This window comes from Haemorhous mexicanus, chromosome 4 (genome assembly GCF_027477595.1).
Source record: "Haemorhous mexicanus isolate bHaeMex1 chromosome 4, bHaeMex1.pri, whole genome shotgun sequence".
Lineage (NCBI taxonomy): Eukaryota > Metazoa > Chordata > Aves > Passeriformes > Fringillidae > Haemorhous > Haemorhous mexicanus.
The window spans coordinates 48,854,278-48,875,143 of NC_082344.1; the positions used below are offsets into that span (position 1 = coordinate 48,854,278).

At 34.0% G+C, this 20,866-nt stretch overlaps 1 protein-coding gene across 1 annotated transcript in view; it reads left to right on the plus strand.

Annotated features, from left to right (window-relative positions):
• TUSC3 (tumor suppressor candidate 3) overlaps positions 1 to 20,866 on the plus strand; it is a 107,583-nt gene that overhangs the window by 24,160 nt on the left and 62,557 nt on the right. Inside the window, exon 2 of the mRNA XM_059844763.1 lies at positions 13,894 to 14,063. Within this exon, the coding sequence (XP_059700746.1) occupies positions 13,894 to 14,063 (170 nt within the window). The remainder of the gene's footprint in view (positions 1 to 13,893; positions 14,064 to 20,866) is intronic.

Consider the following 20,866-nt stretch of genomic DNA (forward strand, 5'->3'; position numbering starts at 1 on the left):
GTAGGGATTAGGGCAGTAATTGCATCTAATTTCTGGTGATGTTTTCTCCTCCCTGTGGTCACTGATGTATTATTTTGCTGAATGTTCAGGGAGGAGTTGAAATGTCTGCAGTGGATTTCTTGAACCTGAATATAATTTCTATTACTTTACTCATCTTTAGGCTTGTCAGAATGAGAGTTTTTCACAACTGTTTTCTCCTAAATATAGAGGGGGCCAACTAATTGTGTACATAGTTTGGGACATGCACATATATAGTGCAGGGAAAAGGAAATTTTGATAGAGTGAATAGTACAGTTCTAGAGAAAATGTATTTTTTTTTAATGTCCAGTTCTTGAACTGTGAATGCCTGACTTCCTTGAACAATGTGGAGTGTAAATTGTGCCAGATGAAAAACTGGAATGAATTGATAAGTACTATTTGCTTTTTCTCTGTCATGTTTTTAAGACTGCAAGAAGTTTCTGTGATGATAATCTCCCAGACTGATTATCTTTAAAGTGGTGCAACCAGTGTCTATATTCCTGATTGGCATTTTTCCTTGTAATGAGGTGATTTACTGTTTGTTCTTGCATGTTCCATGAATATTCACCAATTCTGTTGCTAAGCATATTGATGTTCTTTGCACTTACTTATCACTTACAATTGGTTTCAGGGCTATCTAATCTTCCTCTCTATAGCAGTTATTCTTTATCTATCAGAAGATCCTTCCTCTTACTCTGTTTCAGGGAGCAGGAGGGATATAAGCTTATCAAAGATTTTTTCTCACTTGATCTTTCACTAGTTAACATGCCTCTTAGGTTAACTTTATAAATGATTTTGTCTTGTTAAATTGAGATGTGACCAGATTAGAACCATTCTGTGCTTTTGGGTCAGTTACTGTTTCAGTTTTCCTGAGTTTTCCTTCCAATAGCACCTGCTTTAGCTTAGACCATTTTGCTACTGTAAAAAATAGTAGTGGTAATGTGTCCTGTCTTCTAACTGGAAAACTTTTTTAGCTCTTTGTTATGGCTGCTGTTGCAGCATTTGTAAGGGAACTAGGCAAGTGGCTTTCTTAGAGTACCATGGGAGTGAGTGGAGTATGGACACACTCAATAAGGAAAACTTTTTGTAGAGAAACTATTTCTGTTTATTCCCCAGGCTGTAAGTAGATATTTCTGAGATGCATTTTTTATTTGCCAAACTGACTTCAAAATCTAGGTTGAATGGGAGTTGAGAGGGGGGGACCTGGAAGGTGGCGTGCTTAGCTAGTGTCTAATATTGACCTTAAAGAATGCAGTTATCAAAACTAGAATAATTAAATATAGGATAATATGTTGAATTAGCTATGTTGAATCTTTTTAGCTAGCTTCAAACCAAGACAGGACAAGAATGTGTGCAAATTTTATTCACAAAAAAATTGTTGGCCTTTTAAAGATTATGTAGCCTTTGACTTGAGTAATTCTTCAGTGTTAATTCTTTGTGGAGTTATTTTAAATAAAAAATGGTGTTTTCTACCTCAGCATGTCCTTGAGATGCAAATGATGAAGGCTGGGAAGATATATACTAGTGTATCTAATATGGTTAGAACCTGCAATAGTATCTGAGTTCTGTGGGAATCCACTACTGCACATGGAATAGGCTGACTTGTGGCCTGAGCTGTTACTGCCTTTGTTATATAATGTTGCCTCCTATAATGATGGACTTGGGATGTAAAGAGGACTTCAGAATATATCTGTGTGCATTAAGGTAATCAGGAAATGTGATTTTTGGGAAAATAAGGAAAAAACTGGAAAGAAAATAGGGAAAGTGCTTCTCAGATTTATTATTCTAATTGTTTTCAAAGCAAAGCTCCAGGATGGTTCTGTGGAATATTAAATTTTATAATCATGCTTCTTTTCTCCTTTGTATTTTTCATTATTCTATATCAACAGACTCCTTAAAATCAACTACAAAAAACAAACTGCCAAATAATTTTTACTCTCTATTTTTTCTCTGTCCTTAAGCACCCAACTCTTTAAAAGTGCTAGTATTCTTTTTGTTTACCTAAACTTTAGATGCAGAATAATCATAGATCTCTACTTGATCTTTTACGGAATTGGAGCTTATTATTTCTTGACTGGTTTAGGTCTTGAAAAATCTAAGAGGTTTTTTTTCTTTTTTTGTTTGGGTGGTGGGTTTTTGTTGTTTGTTTTAAACCTGTAATTGTTTTTAACCCTGATAGGTCTTACATTAGCCAAGTCTGGAGGTATCTCTTTTTTTAGTGAGAATACTAATAATATTTTGCATAATATTTATTTATTTTCTGCCATGGGAGATTTAATCCTTTGGGTTAATGGCTAAAACATAAAGAACATGGAATTTTAAGGAGGAATTAAAACTTGTATCTGTGGTAGGTGGTTACAAGATGTCCCAGTGCCTTTGGCAGTAACAACTTTTTCTACTCTGAAGATGAATTATTTTGTCTGCAATTTTTGATTATAATTTTTAAAATTCTTTAATTTTACACAGACTAGTTTGTACATAGTTAGCTATCTTTTTTCAGAAAATACTTAATTGCCTTGTCACAAAACAGAAAGTGGTAATTACTTATCATCACCACATCTTTCCTCTGACATTACTCTCTTAAATTCTGTTGCTGTGTAGATGCAAGTGAGAAATTTAATTCTGTTTTTTTTTTTTAGCTTCCCAGTGTACTAATCAGCAAGATAACCTTTTGTATTAAGGTGCCAATAAGCAATAGGTATTTGACAATTTTCTCAGTAATACTAAAAAGACAAAATCATGTCCTCTGCCTATGTGTTGATTTGGGGGTTAAGGCATTTTTGTTGCTGCTGGGTTTTGTGTTTGTTTTGGTTTGGTTTTTTCATTGGTGTTTTTGGTTTTGATGGTGTTTTTTTTTTTTTAATGTTTTGGAAGATGAAGAAGCCAGAGTACTCATACCCAGAATATTTTTCAAGTAGATGCTTCATTTATTCTCTGTATGAGAGACAACAACAACAAACTAGTTGTTTGCTTGTATGGAGAACTCTGCTGATTTGTTGATTTTGTTAGAGGTCACTTAGCTTCCTCTAAAATTATTTTATATTATAGACCCTCATTTTAAATGTCTGTTGTATAATAATAAAGAAAATTGAAATACTCTTGTATTCCTTGTTGGAGCATTTTTTTTTTTTTAAAAAGTAAGTGTTATTCTTATGGAAATTCTGTCAGAATTATTTCAGTGTGCTTGATTGAGGTCTCATTGTTTTTCTGTTGAAGTAAGTATATTTCTGATTACCCAACAGTGCTTCTGTGCCTTGAGACAATTTAATTTCTGCCCCTTCATTCTGGTATATTTTCACTCATAGAACCAAATCTTCTCTGATTTATTCTGTATTCACTCTGCATTTTACATTTCAAATGTTGGATTGATTTGTCCTTAACTTCTTTCTTTTAACAGTATCTGCTACTGCCCCTTCCCAGTCTTCCTTTGTAATCTAATTCACTTTAAATTCTTGATGCTTTCCCTAGCTAGCCTTTCATAAGATTTTTAAAATAAAACTTCTTTTCATTGTAGCAGTTTCGTAGTTGTAGCAGTTTCTATTCAATGCTTCCAGGCATTGGAAATACAGCATCTGTATTTTAACCTGGTGTTTTGAAAAACAGAGAAGAGTGAAGAAGAGGAAGAAAGCTTTTTTTTCTTAGCATTAGCCATGGTTTGGCTGTCTGGGTAATTCTTCAGAGTACCACAGTGCTTAAGGGCTTTGAGGGATTAGTCTCTATGTGGTTCCACAGAGAAGAAAGCTGAGTTATCAACAGCTTTGTAAAATGTCTCTCTAGCATGCCTGTTTACAGAGAGCAAAAACGATCCAGATTCTATTTAATTTTTTAATTTCTTGGGGAGAAAATCCAGTAATGCCCTGAACTTTTGTTGCTCTTCTGGCTTTTTGACCCCTTTCAAACTGTGATTTATTGGTAGCATTCCACTGAAGTCATAGCAACCTCAAATTTCTGAGGTGAATTACCTGTTTGTGAAGTTACTATCATAATTACTTTATCAGCTTTCAACATAAAATCTTGTCATTCCACAAATTTGCAGGGAAATAGGTAGTAAGGGATAGAAAGGGAAAGATGATTGGCTGTATTTCAACAGCAATTCAGTTTGTGAGTTGCTTTATTGTGAAACAAGGAACAAATACGCTTTGAACAGAGGAACAATGTTCAAAGCATATTTGTTGGTGTTTGTCCAATTCACCTTTTCTCTAGATGCTCTGCTCTGTAAAGCAGAAATTGCTTTGCATTAATGAAAAATGAAAAACTAGGATGGAACCACTCTTCAGTAAAGTGATGTCTTTTCATACACATCCTTTAAATATCATGCTTTCCACCTAATGTTCTGAAGTTGAAAATATTCTGAGGAAGACTGAGAGAGTTTGGAATGTTTATCCTAGAAAAGTGAAGGTTCAGGAGGAGTTATATTGATGCAAATAAATAGCTGAAGGGTACAGATGAGAGCCAGAATCGTTGATGAAGTGACAGAACTGGAGGCTGTGGGCACAAAATGAAACACTAGAGGTTCTAGCCAAACATCAGTGAGCACTTCTGTACTGTGAAGATGACTGAGCATTGTCAAGAGTTGTGCAGAGGTTAGGGGCAGCTGCTTGTTTTGTTTGGATTTTATTGTTTCTTGTTTTGGGGTTTTGCTTGGACTTTATTCCATTTTTTAAATTTGGTTTTGGATTTGTTTGTTTTCCTTAAGGAACATACTACATAAATTATTTGAATTTTTCCCATGGATGCATATTTCCCAGGGCAGTAATTTGGGGTATATGGGGTACTAGAACTATGTGCTCTGATGTGTACAAAACTAGTATATGAGCAACCTGATCCTGGATTACTGAGTTCTTTTGGCTTACTCTGCAACACTTTCTTTTTTAATAGTGTAAGAGATTCAGCTGGCAAAAATATTTCATGATAAAGTTGAGAGGGAACAGTTGGTTATATAGCACTGTATGTAGAACATTACACTTCACATACAGTGCTTGAGACTAAAAGAAAGAACTCATTTTCACAGACTAAAAGAAAGAACTCATTTTCGAAGACACTGGACTCTGTTTTCTTCATTCTAAAACTAGAGGAGAAATATCTTTAGTGTCAAACCTTTGCTTTTAGTAGAGAAATACAATTTCTTCAAATGCCTGCTGCTTTCAGCAAACACTGAAGAAGTGAAGAGTTACTTATTTTTAAGCATAAATACAATGTTAATACTGTGTTGAGAAGGTAATATTCTTTGTAACAAGGGAGAGGTACACAAAGTATATATTAGTTCCTGAATGGCTTTCAGTAGTTAACTCATAATTCTACTCTGTAAATTGAATGCTCTGAGATGACTATTGCAGAAAGCTGAACTTAACAAAAACATCTCCTTGGGGTCCAGAAACTCAGAGTGACAATCTAAATAGTAAGTAGTTTAAAAGTCTGGCTTAGTTAAGTTTAATTTTACCTAAAAATCAGAAATATTTGAAAATAGCAAGCCAAATAAGTTGATATTAAACATCTTGATAATCTGCATCTTTGAGATGTGTTTGTGGATTTAGAAAGAGTTTTGGTTTGTGAAATAATAATTGTACATAGGGTTAACTTGAAGTAGCTGCATAAAAATCATAAACTTAGCACTCTGAAAGGTATGGCTGAATCCAATTCCCAGGAATCTGAAGGTTCTGAATATTGAAGAAAAAATTGTAGTAATTTAGACTTAGGAGTTTGATCTTAATGAATTGAAATATATGTGCAGAATTAGTTGTTTTTTTTTTTTTTTTTGTGAATAATTTCATTATTTAGCTTAAGATTTCTTCCCATCTTTAGGAACTTCTCCAGTATTTTTGCTAGGTGACCCTGAATTGTTTTCCACTGAGAGTAAATGAAGCTTTTTTAGCTTTTGTGTATAAGAAGCACTTGGAATCATCCTGGATGTCCTATATTATGCTCTCCTGAGACTAATATCCTTCCAGTCTAAAGGTGACCTAAGCAAAATGTACTTTGAGGTTTAGCTGGTGCTTTTGTTGTAGAATCTTTTCACTAATTCATAATTCATCCTTTTGATATTTCTCATTATGTAATGAATTACTTGCATGCTTTTAAAGGAAAAAAAAGTAAAATAAAATTATAGGTGAAAAGCCTATAGTCATATAAGTCATCTTACCTAAGCTTATTTCTGTGAAACTTAGAGTTTAACTTTTGTTTATTTAATGCGATGAAGTAGGTATTATCATTCCTGAAATAAGCTGTGCTCTTGTTCACAGTACTGGAGTCCTACTCTGTAATTCATACTGTTGATCTTATAGGCTTTATTTAAATCAGATGAACTTTATCTTTAAATGAATATAAGTTACTATTAAGTTTGTGAAAACTTGACAAATTGTGAAAATTTTGAAAAGTATTAAATAGAAAACAGGGTGAATTTCTTGTATTTTGAAGTCAATTGTCAATTTTTGATTGTTCTCAGTGGAAATTGACGATCTTTGTAAAATCAACTGGACAAAATACATCCATGTAAACCATTATGCAGGATATTTTCAGTGCTGCATCTTACACAGCAAAAAAATATTAATGTTAATACTTTTATAATGTTCAGAAAATGATGGCTTCATGTAATAGGAAATGAACCAAATTTTTCTGAAACTACTAATAGAATAACTTATGGGTTAAAATAATAGTAATAAAAAAAAGAACAACAGTAGTTTTGATTCTCTGTTCATTTATCTACTCAGCCTTAAAAGGACATTTTTTAGGTATTATGCCACAATGTAGACATTTTACATAAAGATGAAAATCAGTGTCTCATTCCAAAAAGCAAATCCTCAGTCACAGCTAAATGGCTTTGAGTCAATGGAGCATAATATTAAGTCAGTCATACTCTGCCAGCTTACATGGCTTCTCAATTATGTTCAGGCAATGGCTTTTTGTAAATAAATAAACAATCTGAAAAGGAAAAAAAGTATCCAAACAGATTTCTGTATATCTTAGTGGTTAGTAATATTTGCATTAATTCATGCTTCTCTTTTCTTGCAGAGGAGAAATTAGAGAAGAAAATATTTGCTGTACTGATAGTCATTTTCAATAGAAGAATTAGTTCATGAGCATATGGCTGCAGAATAATTTGTTGCTCACTGGAATATTCAGATACTTAATCTGGGAGTTCTCCATTAGGCCTAGGGTTGTGAATCAAGAAATCACAGTTTGTGACTTTGACATTACCCATGGTTTCTATTGCTGTTTAAAGACAAATTCAAAATAGAGACTAAGTGTTTTTGATAAAGCTACTGGTGCTGATTGCGTTAATTTGAAGAGGAATAAATTTTGATAAAACTAAAATATATTTAAATCTTATTCCCTGGGTTTTAGAGTAGCTTAGAAAAAATTAGAGAGAAGATTGAAGATGTAGACAGGTCAAAGAAATTACCTTTCAAGTCCATGAACTATTTGAGATCTTGTTTAGAAGTCTTATGCAGAAAAGTAGCCTTCTATCTTTTAGTGTGTAGGAAATATTATATGAAGTTATCTAAATATATGGCATTATTGCGTGTTGAGTTTTACAAATGATAATAAAATAAAATATTTTTATATGTTCAAGGATACTGATATGTATCAGTAGCATTTGGTAGCATAAATTACATTTTGATGCAGACATCAGGTGACCAAGGGACGGCAGAGGAATGAGTGCCTGTAAGAACACTTTGAATCTTGAATCTATCATCTTTCTGCCACCAATTTAATGGGATCAGTAATTGCATATCTGTGAATGTATCAGACACATTTTCAGAGAAGTTAACTGTTCTTACAACATACTGGTGAAATGTGTTTATTAGTGCAATTAGTTTCTCTGTACTATTATTCTTAGTATAATTAAAGACTAAAATGGAGTTAAAGTAAATTGGAATTTAGGCTACATGCATTAGATAGATTTATGAGATACTTTACATGCAGTATCAGTGCAGCCTTGTTTTGTGGTTTGTATTTCGTTTGGTTGTTTTTTTCCCAATGAGTGTTGTCCTGAAATAATTGTGTACAGAGCTAGCATTTCTTGGGGATTTGATGCACCTGAGTGAATAAAGCAGATTTTTCATCAAGGGTGGTTTTTCAGTTTGCCTTAGCTAATGTTGGTAAAATACACATAAAAGAAACATGGAAGTCAAGCCATCTTTTTTTTTTTTTTTTTTTTTTTTTATTTGCAGCATAATTTCAGAAATACTTAACAAAATCTGTAGTTAGCTCATCTCCAATAGCAAATGTAGTATCAAATCATTAATTAGAAACTCCTTTCTTTATTTCTTTCACTACAGAAACTGAAATTTCAAGTGCTGGAGTGAATTGGAATTTTTTATCAGGAAAGGAGAATGGCTCAGTTATAAACAATGCTTCAGCCTTATTAGTAGATTGATTCCCTGGCAAGTTTATACTTCTCCTAGTATAGGTATCTCATGTTACTGCTTTTGACCGGGTCTTTCTAGAGCTGAGGTCTTAGTCTTCCATGTTCATGTATTGAGCAGTATTCAGGACCCTATTACATCAGAAAAACCTAAAACCTCTTCTGAAACCTGAAAGATGTAAAGAGTTAGATCTGGTGTTTTTCAAAAGGAAGGAGTCTGATTTGAACACTGAATCACTGAGTAATATCACTAGGACTTAGTTGTTTGCTTTTTTGCAATAGCTCCTTATGCCTTAGGTTACCTGTGTCATGTTATTCTAATGGAAGGCAAAGTAAATGAAAGGAAGGTTAAAGAAGAAATCTTGAAAATATCAGGGACATCTACTGGACAGACAGAGCAAGCAGCACTTAGGAAAATATGTGTGGTATTTTATTTTTTGTTGTTTGGTACCCCCTGCCCACAGCAGTCTTATTCGGACCAAAAGAAATTTAGAAAATCTGGCCAAGAAAGATTAAGTCAAGTGAGGCACCACGTGTGTATACAAGGTGATTCTTGTTGTTTATGCTTTGTCTTGTAGGCACTGTGTCTTGGAAGAATGAATAAGTAAAGCTGTGTTTTCAGTAGCTAATCTGCTACAGAAAACTCTGCTACATCACAGAGTATGAAAGGGAAGGCTTGTAGATGTCAAACTCTATTGGGTTCAGAAGCAGAGAGGAGATATGGGGGATCACTCAGAAGCAGTCCCTAATAGGAAATTGCTTCAGGTGCAGATGCCAGAAGCTTGGCCTGCTAGCATCTTTAGTTTCATAACTTGTCACACTTAGCTTTTTGACAGGTAGCTTGGTTGTTTCATCACATCATTGGAAACTAAGATCTATAATAGATGTAATTTGCCTTTTTTTTTCTTTCTTTCTTCATGACTCAATAATAGGGAAAATTGCAAATAGAAAAATAATTTACTAGCCTTAGGGATAAAAGAGGAATTTTTTTAGAATTGTTTTCCCAAGCAGCTTTTTTTCAGTGGGGAGTGCTCATCTGCTTAACAGGATTGAGGAAGAGATACCAATGACTGTCACTATTTGAAGAGCACAGACAATTTTTGTAAGTGATCACTTTATGAAATAATCCCATTTTCTAAATAAATAACAGCTTTACTTGTTGTGTAAGAGAATTCCTGGATTTTGGATTTTCTCAGATTTTTCAGGGTTCTTTAGTTTTTTTAAAATGTTGATGTGCCATATACTTGTGAAAAAATAGTGCAGGAGCAGCAAGTAATGTTGTACTTCTGTTTGTTTACAGAAATTAGCATTCATTTTTTTTGCACACATAGGTCATACATGTTCTTATGTTCTTCTTGTGGCATCAGCTAATGAAAATAAGTAAATGATGCATGGCTGCTTCTTCATTAATGGATATAATGTTCTCAGTGCTTTTACAGACTGTTATCTGTTGATCTTTTTGTAGCTATTTACAATATCACACCCAGAGTTTTCTTTTTACAGGAAGAATTTCCTTTGTCATACTTAAGAGTTTGGGTTTTTGGGGTTTTTTTTGGGGGGGAAGTTTTTGGGTGGTTTTGTTTGTTTGTTTCTTTTTGGTTTTGTTTTGTTGTTTTTTTCCTTTAGTGTTTCAACAAAAACCCTTTCAGTTCTCCACATAAATCTGGTAAGTGCTTAGAGGAATTCTGTAAATGACTAGGTTTAAATATATGTAGAGTCTTTACTTGGAGAGACTATGGAAAGGAGCAGAGAATTAGAAATCTGGAGTGAAAATGAGGTTGTGTCCCTTGTTTTCTGGATTTAAATAACAGTTGTTGTGTCTGTCATCACTGCATGTGTTTTGTTAGATTTAGCCATTCTCTCCTACCTCCAGATTTTTTCTGGCAGAAGACTTTTCCCAGGGGGTGAAAAGAGGCAAGTTAATAAAATTTGTAAGTGTCGAGAATACCAATGGGAATTCACTTTGATGACAATTGTATGTATGAATTGTATAGTTGGACAGTAAAGGGTGAAAGAAAGTGTGTTTGGTTTCAGTACCTTCATAGCAAGAGCAATTTGGGATCGACCATTGTCTTTTCTAACAGTGCTTTCTCGGATTTTAGTAGATTATTTTTCTAAGGGTAGTATGAAAAATTTTGCCTTTCTGTTCTACATGTTTTTTTGGCAGTTTTTCTTCACTTTTCAACATTCTTCTTTTGCATGGGAGAAAATTTTTGACTGATGTAGAGGTCATGCTTTTATTCAACAGTATGTTTTTCTGTTTTCTACACTTCTGTCTTAAAAAAATAATATCAAATATAACAAAAATATCCAAATTAGATTCTGAATTATGAAATCCTTAAGACTGGTCTGCTGGCTTCAGTATACATAAAACATGCATTACCCTGCCCTGTGCCTGTTAACAGGGCACCAATTGTCTGAGTGTAGTGTCTGTTGGATGAGTGCCTTTTTGATCTAAAGATTAATTAGACAGTTAAAATTTTAAAATGTGCCATATTCCCTTAAGACTCAACTTTAAAGTCAAATGCATGGCTAAAATGGAAACTTTGATTTCTCAGATTTATTTGTTTGATTTCATTATTAAAAAAAAAACAAGGAAAAGATTGCTAACTTACTGAGGAGCATATATTGTGAAAATATTTTGTAATTGACAAAACCAATATCAGACCTTCATATTTTTCTAAAGACTTACAATTCAGAAAGACTGCACTGTGAATTCTAGAGATGTCAGTCCCAAGGTCTCTTCTATTAATTACTCTGCAGAAGACATCTTCTGAAATAAAGTGTACAAAATATTGGTAGGATATTGAAGTGCAGTCAGTTACCTAAGAGAAGTGTAGCCTATAGCAGAATGTTTTGTGAGGCAAACCACTATCTGCAGTCTATTTCATAACTTTTTATTTGAAAAAAATAGATTTCTTCAGAATGCAGTGAAGCAAATATATACATTGTACGTAATGACTACACACCTGAAATATTAGCTTGATTTTATCTAGTGTAGTACACATATAAAGTTAGTGCAGTTACTAGCTTTTTACTAGTGCATATAGGAAAAACCAAACAACAACAAGTGATAAAAGTGGTTGAGAACATTACAGTGAATAGTGCACAAAAGCTATGTAAAGGTGATTTTATGCATGGCTGAATCTAAAGGAATTAAGACTAATTTTTATTGGCAACTAGCTTCCAAGTAAAGCTAGAATTGGGACTTCTCTGAGTAACATTCTTCTATATAACTGTATTTTATAGGAGCAAATGATGTAGCACTAACAGAGCTGGATTTTTTCCCTCTTCTGTTTTTTTTTTTTCTTTCAAGATCCTGCTTTTGCTTTCATACCCTTAATGCTATTTCATGGGTTTCTTTTCTTTGAATAAGGCCTAATCTGAAAAGTATTTGTTTTTCTGTAACAGGTAGGATATTATGCATAGTTTCTCTGTTAATATAAAAGTTACATCTTCTTATTAGTTCTCTTTGGTTTATCTTTTTGCTTGAATAATTAAAGCTTTTGGATATACTGGTTCCCATCCTTTTTAGCTGCTCGTATTTTATTGTGCATTACTGGCTGGTGTGACTGATGCAGAACGACTGAATCTGTTGAAATGAACAAGGATTTAATCCTGACACTGCTAATTGAAGGAAATTTTACAAATGTATAAGCTTCAGTTTTGTGTAATTTGCTTTATGATACTTTTTAAAAAAAAGAACTTACATAATATCTTCTTGAAGCAAAACCACCAGAAACATGTCTTTTAAAAGAAGAAAAAATATAGTTTCAATTGAATCATTGATATTCTCATGATAAACAGAATTGTAATCTCTCCTTCATATTCGTGATTACAAATGCCAGCTAAATTCTGAGAACAGGAACAAAAACCTAAAGGATTTTTTTAATAGGGTCAAGTAAATGCAGGTATTTCAGAACTATTCATGATCCATACTCATCAAAGCTTCTTTTGGACTCAGGTCTTCTGGTGACCTGTGCCTAGGGGGACATAGCCCCTCAGGGGCTCTGATAATTTTGAAGGTGGAAGTTCTGACAGGCAAAATATAATTTTTCTTTATCCTTGTAGTTCATTCCTTCCTACGCTCATATATCTATCTCTACTCATTCATAGCATTACTGATTTTTCAAAATGTTACTAGATGACCTAGTTTTTCTACTCTATTCAATGTTTTAAAAAAATCTCAGAATATCCACTTTGTCTTCTTGCTCAGTTGTTCTTACAGTGTTTGCCTTTTACCTGTCATCAGGCTCTCTTTTCTGAGAGTGTCCCTATTTCAAAAGGTTTTTTAAGCTAGTTTGTTCTACCCCTCCCCAGTGGAGCCTGACCGATTTGTAAACCCTTTCACTAATTTATGTGTATTTTAGCAGAGTTCTTTCATCTTCAAGTTTTCTGAGATTAGTTTCCTCTTTGGTTGGTGTGCCTTCCTCACTTTCTGTTCCTGTCTGTCTGCCCCCTTCTCTGTCCTTCTCACTTTCTCTCAGCACTTAGTTTCTGAGTTGTAATATTCCAGTGTCCTCCACTCTTATTTTTAGTTTTTATTTGATAAAGGCAGCTTCCACAGGGCCAGTGAGCATGGAGCTGATGACTTATACCAAGATAGATGCATTAATCCTGATATCCACCTATAGCATGGTCAGTACAACCTTGCTGAACCTAGGTGACTTAGGAAAATAAACACTTTCTGCTGGGCATGTATGGAATCAGGTTTACTTGATTAAAAAAAAAAAACCAAACCCCTGAATAGATTCTCACAGGAATAGATAGATAAAGAGGGCTGTCTTGTAGTCTGTCTCATACTTTCTTTTAAGGGATGGAATGCTTTCAAGCAAAAGACTACACAAGCAGATTTTTTCTTATACAATGGTAGTTCAATCAAAATATTTTGTGCTTTTCAGTCTTGAGATCAGCTTAAAACATTGATGTCATAATGGAATGTACCTAGATGAGTTTATATGACAGTGCAGTCTTGTCTCTGGCAAGACATAAAATTGCCTAAATTTAAATTCACTAGAATTTCCACATTTGTAGGAAATTCTAAACGTAACTATTTCTCTCTCTTTGTAAGTACATTTTTCTTTCATCTTTATACTCAAGTGACTGACAATATCCTGCTGTGATTTTTACTAAACAGAGTAAATACAACATAAGGCTGTGTTTTCTAAAACTTCAGTTTTTTTAAATGGAAGTTAAATGATTGCTGTACTGGTAAGTTGTAGTTAGGCAGTGATCCTTACTCTACTCCCTTGTCTTTGGTAGCAACCTGTTTGATTTTATTTTATGTATTCTTTCTGTTTAAGACCATATTGAGTTATTCTTTTAAATACTTAGTCTCATTGACTACATGAAAGACTAAATTATGCTATTAGCTAAACTCTGCTACATGCAGCTATGTATAACTTCCATCTTGAGTCCAGAGAAGTTTGGAGGGTGCAAAGGCAGAATATAGATACAAAGCACTTTAAAATTTAAGCTTAAACGTTCCTCTTGCTTGTCCTCAATTACAGAATCTTTTGGCTGAGAAAGTGGAACAGCTGATGGAGTGGAGCTCAAGGCGTTCAGTCATCCGCATGAATGGTGATAAATTCCGAAGATTTGTGAAGGCTCCACCTCGTAACTACTCTGTGGTAGTGATGTTCACTGCGCTCCAGCCACAGCGGCAGTGCTCTGTGTGCAGGTAATTTATACTTTGGTGACCTTTCTCATCTTCCTTACCTCGGTTTTCCAGTGAATGTTGGAATCAATGTGCAGTATGCCAAGTAGGGTTGTTCTTTGCGTGGGGTAGATGCTCAATAATCAACAGACTCGTGTGCTTGTTACAGTATCTTTTCAACCGCATTTCATCCATGGGTCACATTTTAGAATTCGTCCAGGTTTTGATTTTTAAATTGCAGTTGAATAAAATGTACACAGCTGAGGAAGACTTTCTCTTTAAGAAATCAGCTTTATTTTATTATCAATTAACCATGATCTTTCCAAAGACATTTTGTGACAAAAATGATTAATTACCATTTAACAATACGGCACTTCAGTGATTTCTACAGTTAAGAGATGCCCAAAGTGCTCATGCAGATGTCTTACCCTCTGATTTCACAGCTTTGGACAGTTCTTATGTGCTAGCACATTTTTCCATGAGGTAATAGGTATTGTGGAATACTGTCTGTCACAGTAATTTGATGTGTTCTGGTAGCTCCATTCTGAATATGTATTAGAGTGCCTCTAGTAGACTTGTAAGTTCAAGATCTCTCTCTGCAAGTTCCTAGTGCAATAAGTTAATCCAAAAATGACTAATGATAGGGAAATAGGGCCAAGGCACTGAAAGGTAGTCATGCACTTAATTATGTCACTAAATCAGAAACTGTGCTAATAAAACCTTCTTCAGCCAAAATATGCATTAGAAATGACTGTGTTTAGCAATAAATGGGATTATTGAGCAGGGAGCTCTAAACACTATTTAAATAGGCAGTAGAATATTTTGTAAGACTATGAAAAACATAGGCTGTATATGAGGTAACACTATTTCTTGGTTTTAAGTACATTTATTTAAACTGTATGTGAAATTGGTAAATGTAACAGTGTGTTAGACTGCTGATGTGTTGGAATGTGGCATTTACAACTGATACTTTAACTTGGGTATCTGTAATGGTCTATGGTTTTTATTAGGTTTTTGGTTTTTTATATATTAATTTTCTGTCATTGAAGTCAGTTGGTCAGTTTTGTGGGAGAGTATATAAGTTGTCTTTCCACTTCACCCTCCCTATATGAACTGTGAAGCTGAAGGATTAGGTACAGAAATTGTCCAACATTCTTAGGTGAAGGTAATTTTTAGTTCAGTAGTTTCTTTGCTGTTTCTTCTTTATATTGCTAGAGTTCAACTTCAGGAGATGATACAGGAGTGGAAAGTTTACTATATTGTTTTATATTATTCCTTATTTACCAGTGGGTAAAGCTACAAGAGAGGCACCAAGTTCAGCTTTATAAGGGTCATTGTATTTGTCATTATAATGGCCATGGCAAATTCTTTCTGTGTTGTACATATAGGTCTTTTGTAGGGCATGTTAAGCAACATAAATATTGCTGTTATTAAGGAAATTTATTTTACTTGCAACTGTATATTGTTTACTGTACTGAAAAAGAGCTTATAAACTTCATCTTAGGAAAGACCAGACTTGATATCTTGTGCAGTAGCAACTGAAAATCTTTAGGCATAAAATGAAGGAAAAATCAGCATAGAACTTTCAGCTGGGTTTGTTTAAATAAATGTGGAGATGCGATCCACTTGTTCATGTGAAATAAAAGGAATTTAATGAGGTTGATCATAGCAGACATAAAACCATGATCAGGAAAATCGACATTTTCAAATCAATGGTTAATTAATGGACAGGAGCACTGTAAGGATATATAGAACTGAAACGCATGCATTACTCAATTGTTAGCTGTTCACTAGCCACTTTGCCTAAAGGCTAAATTGATTTTTTAACTTAATCTGTAATGTTCTGTGAAGATGCTCATGTTCAAGATTTAAGTTAACTGCTAGTAGTCAAAATGTTTTTGGAATAATGGCATAGAAAGAAAAAAAATCAATGTCATATTTCAAATATGAAGAAATACCTAGTCTGAAATCTTAGACTTGGAGTAACTTTGTCACAAGAGAGAGAACTTTTTTCCCTTCTAAAAATTGGGTGTGGTTGGTTTATGCACCACAAAATTTTCCAAAAAAAAAAAAAAGTTTTCTTTTCCTTTTGGCGTGTAGATTTGACACTTCTGTATTTTATCTTTCTATGATAAATGTGGAAAGCTGACCAAATTTGTCTCAGACAATTGGAGACATTTCTGTGAAGCAAGGAGGATGTTACAACATCAGTCACACAAATCATATGATTTGTGAAAGTGTATGGAAAACATATCAATTTAGTGTTAAAATGCTGCATACAAAGTCGTCTTTGGGTCATTAGATATTTAGATAAAGCTTTTGTATGTAAAATATATCCTTTCAGTCAATCCTGTCTGAATCAATCTAGTCCTAACACATGAAGACTTGTGAAAACCAGCAGCTATGTATATGTATTAGTAGAGCTTCTAGTCACACTTCTGGAGTCTTTTTCAAGGAAATTTTGTCTTTATTCTAAAGCAGAACTCTATCATCTAACTTTGCGGAGAAACAAACAAGTTACAGTTTTCTGATCCAAAAGAATATTGAAAGACATCTGATGCCTTTACAACTGTGTTAGTGGTGGCATGAATGTCAGTTTTTCTGTTGTACCAGTTATTTAAGTTCAATATGACATAGCTGGTGTTAGGAAATGAAGTAGGAATAGCTGATTAGATATTCAATGTGCTCTCAAACTGAGCTGGAATGTGTTTCTAATGGCTTAGGATGGATTTTTTTCCATGCATGTTTGGAAATGTGTTTGATTAAACTGTTCTGGTTACAGGAAATTAAACTTAGTTAGTTTTAATTGTTTTACCTGTTACTGCTGTTCTTGGTTTACATATTCTTCAGCAGTACATTGGAAGTAGATACTGAAAGGCCCTTTGATGCACTGTGATGATGAATCAGTTTGGATGAGCAGTCAGAAATAATCTCACTCTAAATACTGACTCAGGATGTAAGACTAGCTTCCTTTTTCCCTTTGTCCTTAGGTCTTCACTCAACTAGACAGTTTATCTCTGTTACCCACATCAGTCACACTACTGAAAAAAATTACTTATGTGTGTAAGAAAGAGAAAAAAATCACATTCACTCTGACAGGAATATCTTCACAGAGATGGGGGAACTGTTCCTCAGCCTTTGTATTGCATACAGGCAAATGGTAACTACTGGACTAACTTGAATGCATTTTTTGGGGAAAATTTGCTGCTGGCTTCTGTGCTTTTCATCTTCTTGCATCTTGCAATCTGCTCCCTCATTTTATTATCACTACATTTTTCAAAGTGATCAGCACCTTTTACCAGCCAGAATTCAGTGACCCCCCCCCTTGCCTCACTTGATTAGTGTTTTGATTTTCACCTACAAAAGGGCTTTAGCTCAAGCCTGCTAATGCTGACTGCTCCTCTGCATCTTTCATTGTTATAATTAGCTCCTTTTTTTTTTGTTTCTGTGCTATCTGACCACTCCATAAACACATTGTATGAAGTCTTTAGTTTGCTTTCTAAGGTCTGCTTCTCTTATCTGACTGGGAGAAGCAACCATCTCTGCTTTGAATGCAGGTGCATACAAGATGTGTTTTGTTTGTTATCCAACAGTTCACATTTCATTTAGACAGGGATGTTTGGGTCAGAGGAATGAGACTGTTCACTTGAGCTTTTCCCCAACAGCTGAAGCCCATCAACAAAAAGATGTCTATTTTGTGTTGTTTTTTTTTTCTTAGTGTTCCTTGAAAAGATGAGGAAGTGGAAAAATACTTGAAAAGAGATTCCAAGTAGTTTTATTAGCATCTACCATATCAATGAGACCTCCAAGAGGAGTTTTTTTTTTTTTTTTATTCTGAAAAAAAAAGAATAAAAATAATTTTATTGGTTTCCCAGCTTAAAAAAAGTCTCAGAAGACATCAAGTAGCTGATGCAAGAGTAGATCAACAGCAAGAATTGTGGCAGTCATCAGAAAGAAGAAACACGATCCAATGTCTTTTAGTTTTTTGCTAGCTGATAAAGAGCAGATAGTGAGAAAATCATTTACAGGTCCCTTAAATGTAGTGAGACCTTTTGTTCAATGAAGGAAAAGGAAATTTGGAACAAGCTGTTAAAAGTTCTGCAATTGCTTTTCCTGTGCACTTCAGGACCTTGATAGAAGTATTGATGAGTCCTGCTTAACAAGGCAGTAATTTTATACTTGGATCACAACAGAGTCCTTATTCTTCCTGAGATCACAATCTTTTATTCTTTTACTTTGCAACTTCTATGGAAGAGGTCCTCATATCTTCTTTTCCTCTGCAGAATATTGAAAATTTCATGGGATGCTGTAAATAGAATAGCATAGATTTTAGCTTGCTTTCTCCTTTTATGGTTACCTAGATTGCAAAACCTACATGGTTTTCAACGAGTGTATATACTCTGTTGTGTTTAGTGAATTTTCTGGACACATTTGTAGATTTTTCAGTGCTTTTCACCAAGACATGAGTCATCCTAAACAAAATCAAATAACCATTCTGAATTTGTCTTCTTGACACCAAGAAGATGTCAAAATATGCATTTAGCCCTTTGTTCCTTCAGTTTTTGGGAGCACCATTGCAAATAAAAGCCAGGAGTTGTATTGGAAGTAAATTGCAGCACTGATCACAGTTTACTTTAAACAGATGGATAAGAATGTGTAAGTAACCGGGTAGTACATTCTGTGCCAACTACACATTTCAAAGTTTTGTACATAGTGTGCCAGAAAATAATGCTTTACTACTTTCTTTCTCAAATAATTCCATACTCTTTTATTCTTTTCCTAATATTCAGTTTGTGTTTTCCTTACTATAATGTCAGACCAATAGAATAAAATTAATCTCATTAAATATAGCTCAAGTTATACAAATCTGATTAACTGCTATAGATGCACACATAATTAATCTTTTTACATAAAACTTTTAATACTTCATGAGCAGCTCTTGAATAATGGAAGAATTTCTGTAGAGCATTTGCTTAGCAGCTTACTTTCCAGTATATTGAATTTTCTGATTAAATCTAATAGTAGCCATTCCCTTTTGATCTGGCCTCTATTTTCTGCCAGCTGGTCAATATTACTGTTGTTGTTGCTATTATGATGAAATTCTACAGGGGTGACTAAAGCAGCAATAACATTCAAATCTTCTCCATCTATTAAAAAATCCTGTCAAGCAAACTAGCAGTGCTAACATTATATTCAGTTGAGTTCAGACCAAGTGCAGTTCTTTGCTTTTATGCCTTTATAGATTTTCACATAATTATTCTGGTAATTTTGTATAATTAACATTACTTCCTAGAAACAAGCTGATAGAATGGGTATGAAGTAATTGTAGAGATAGGTAGATAAAAACTTGACAGTTGATATTGTCAAATTGATAAATGATAATTGAAGACCGAGTTTTCTCAGTCAAGTGCTTATTCTTTTTACTGTTATTGTGTCTGAAAAGGAATGTACCAGTGCTACAAGAAGTTACTAATGTTATTCTATCAGAAATTTCTCAATTGGCAATGATATAGTTATGTGTAGGATGATCTTCAGTTAAGTGTGTGAGGTAATCCTTTAACTTTGTATTCCTGCTGCTCCTTGTTTCACTCATTTCCACGCCCTTCAAGAGCTTCTATGAGGGTGCATCATAGAATAGTTTGCTATTTTCAGTGAGAGTATGAAATTGTGCTTGGAGTCTCTTACAAAAAATGCAGCCTTTTGCAGACTAATACTTTAAATGTTACCCATTAATTCAAAATAGTTTCAAGATGCAAAATATATGGAGATCAATGGGAACAAGAGACCTCTCAAATAGTGGGGCCATAAGTGGAGTGTCTCAATTGCCCACAAATACTGTTTCATCACAAGTCAAAGGTAGATAAAGAAGAATGGTGGCATCAAGATGAACTGATTTTCGTCTTGTTCTTATAATAAAAATGGTTCAGCTTAAATATAGCAGGTTGAACAGAAAAGTACACTACAGATATTGCTTAAGATTTTACAGCATTCCTTTGATGTTGTCTGACTGCCCTCTTCAGGATGACAATGAATTGTCTGCTTAGTGATAATATCTGTTTCTAGAAGTAACCAATGTAATGCCTAAATTGCTTCTTTTCTTTTTTTAATTGCCCATTGAGTAAGGGTGTTAAGTAGTAAATTTTACCAAGTCAGGTAATAAGGGTGAAAATTGAGTTTTATTGTGCTTCATGTTATTTAATTCTTTGTGGGAATAAGAGATCATCAATTTCAATTTTAAGTCTTGGCATTTTATGATTTTGTTTTTCATGTACAGCAGATTTGTTAATACTAGACAACTGTGCTGGAGTTTGTATGTAATATATTTCATGTCTAAGGTTTATCTCAGTTATGGAGAAATGGGGAAGGTCTTATGCTATCTATGATCCTGTAAATGTCTTCCCCTTCTTTGCTCTCTCTTATATATGTTTAGTGCAGAGTTTCTCTTGCAGCAAACAGATTTTTGCATTTACAGCTTTTAAATAGTGTTCTGCACCATGAAACATATAGAAATGTTTTTCTAGAAACACTGTTTTGAGAAAAGCTGCAGAACACATTTGTACTATTTCAGAATCTTATCGTATGCAAAGCTGAGTTTTCAAGTGGTAAAACACTGGTTTGGACTCTACGGTGGATATGATCAAACAGTAAAATGGAAATTAGCAAAGGAGTCTGTCTAAATGAGAGAGTACTGCGAGCATTCCTTAATTTTGTTTTTTTTTTTTTTCTCTCAATTTTTGTTGGTATAGATTTGCCCTGTAGAATAACCTGTGGTTTTATGGCACTGTGTTTAGAGGATGTCATTGCTAGTATTGTCCTGGAATTCCCTT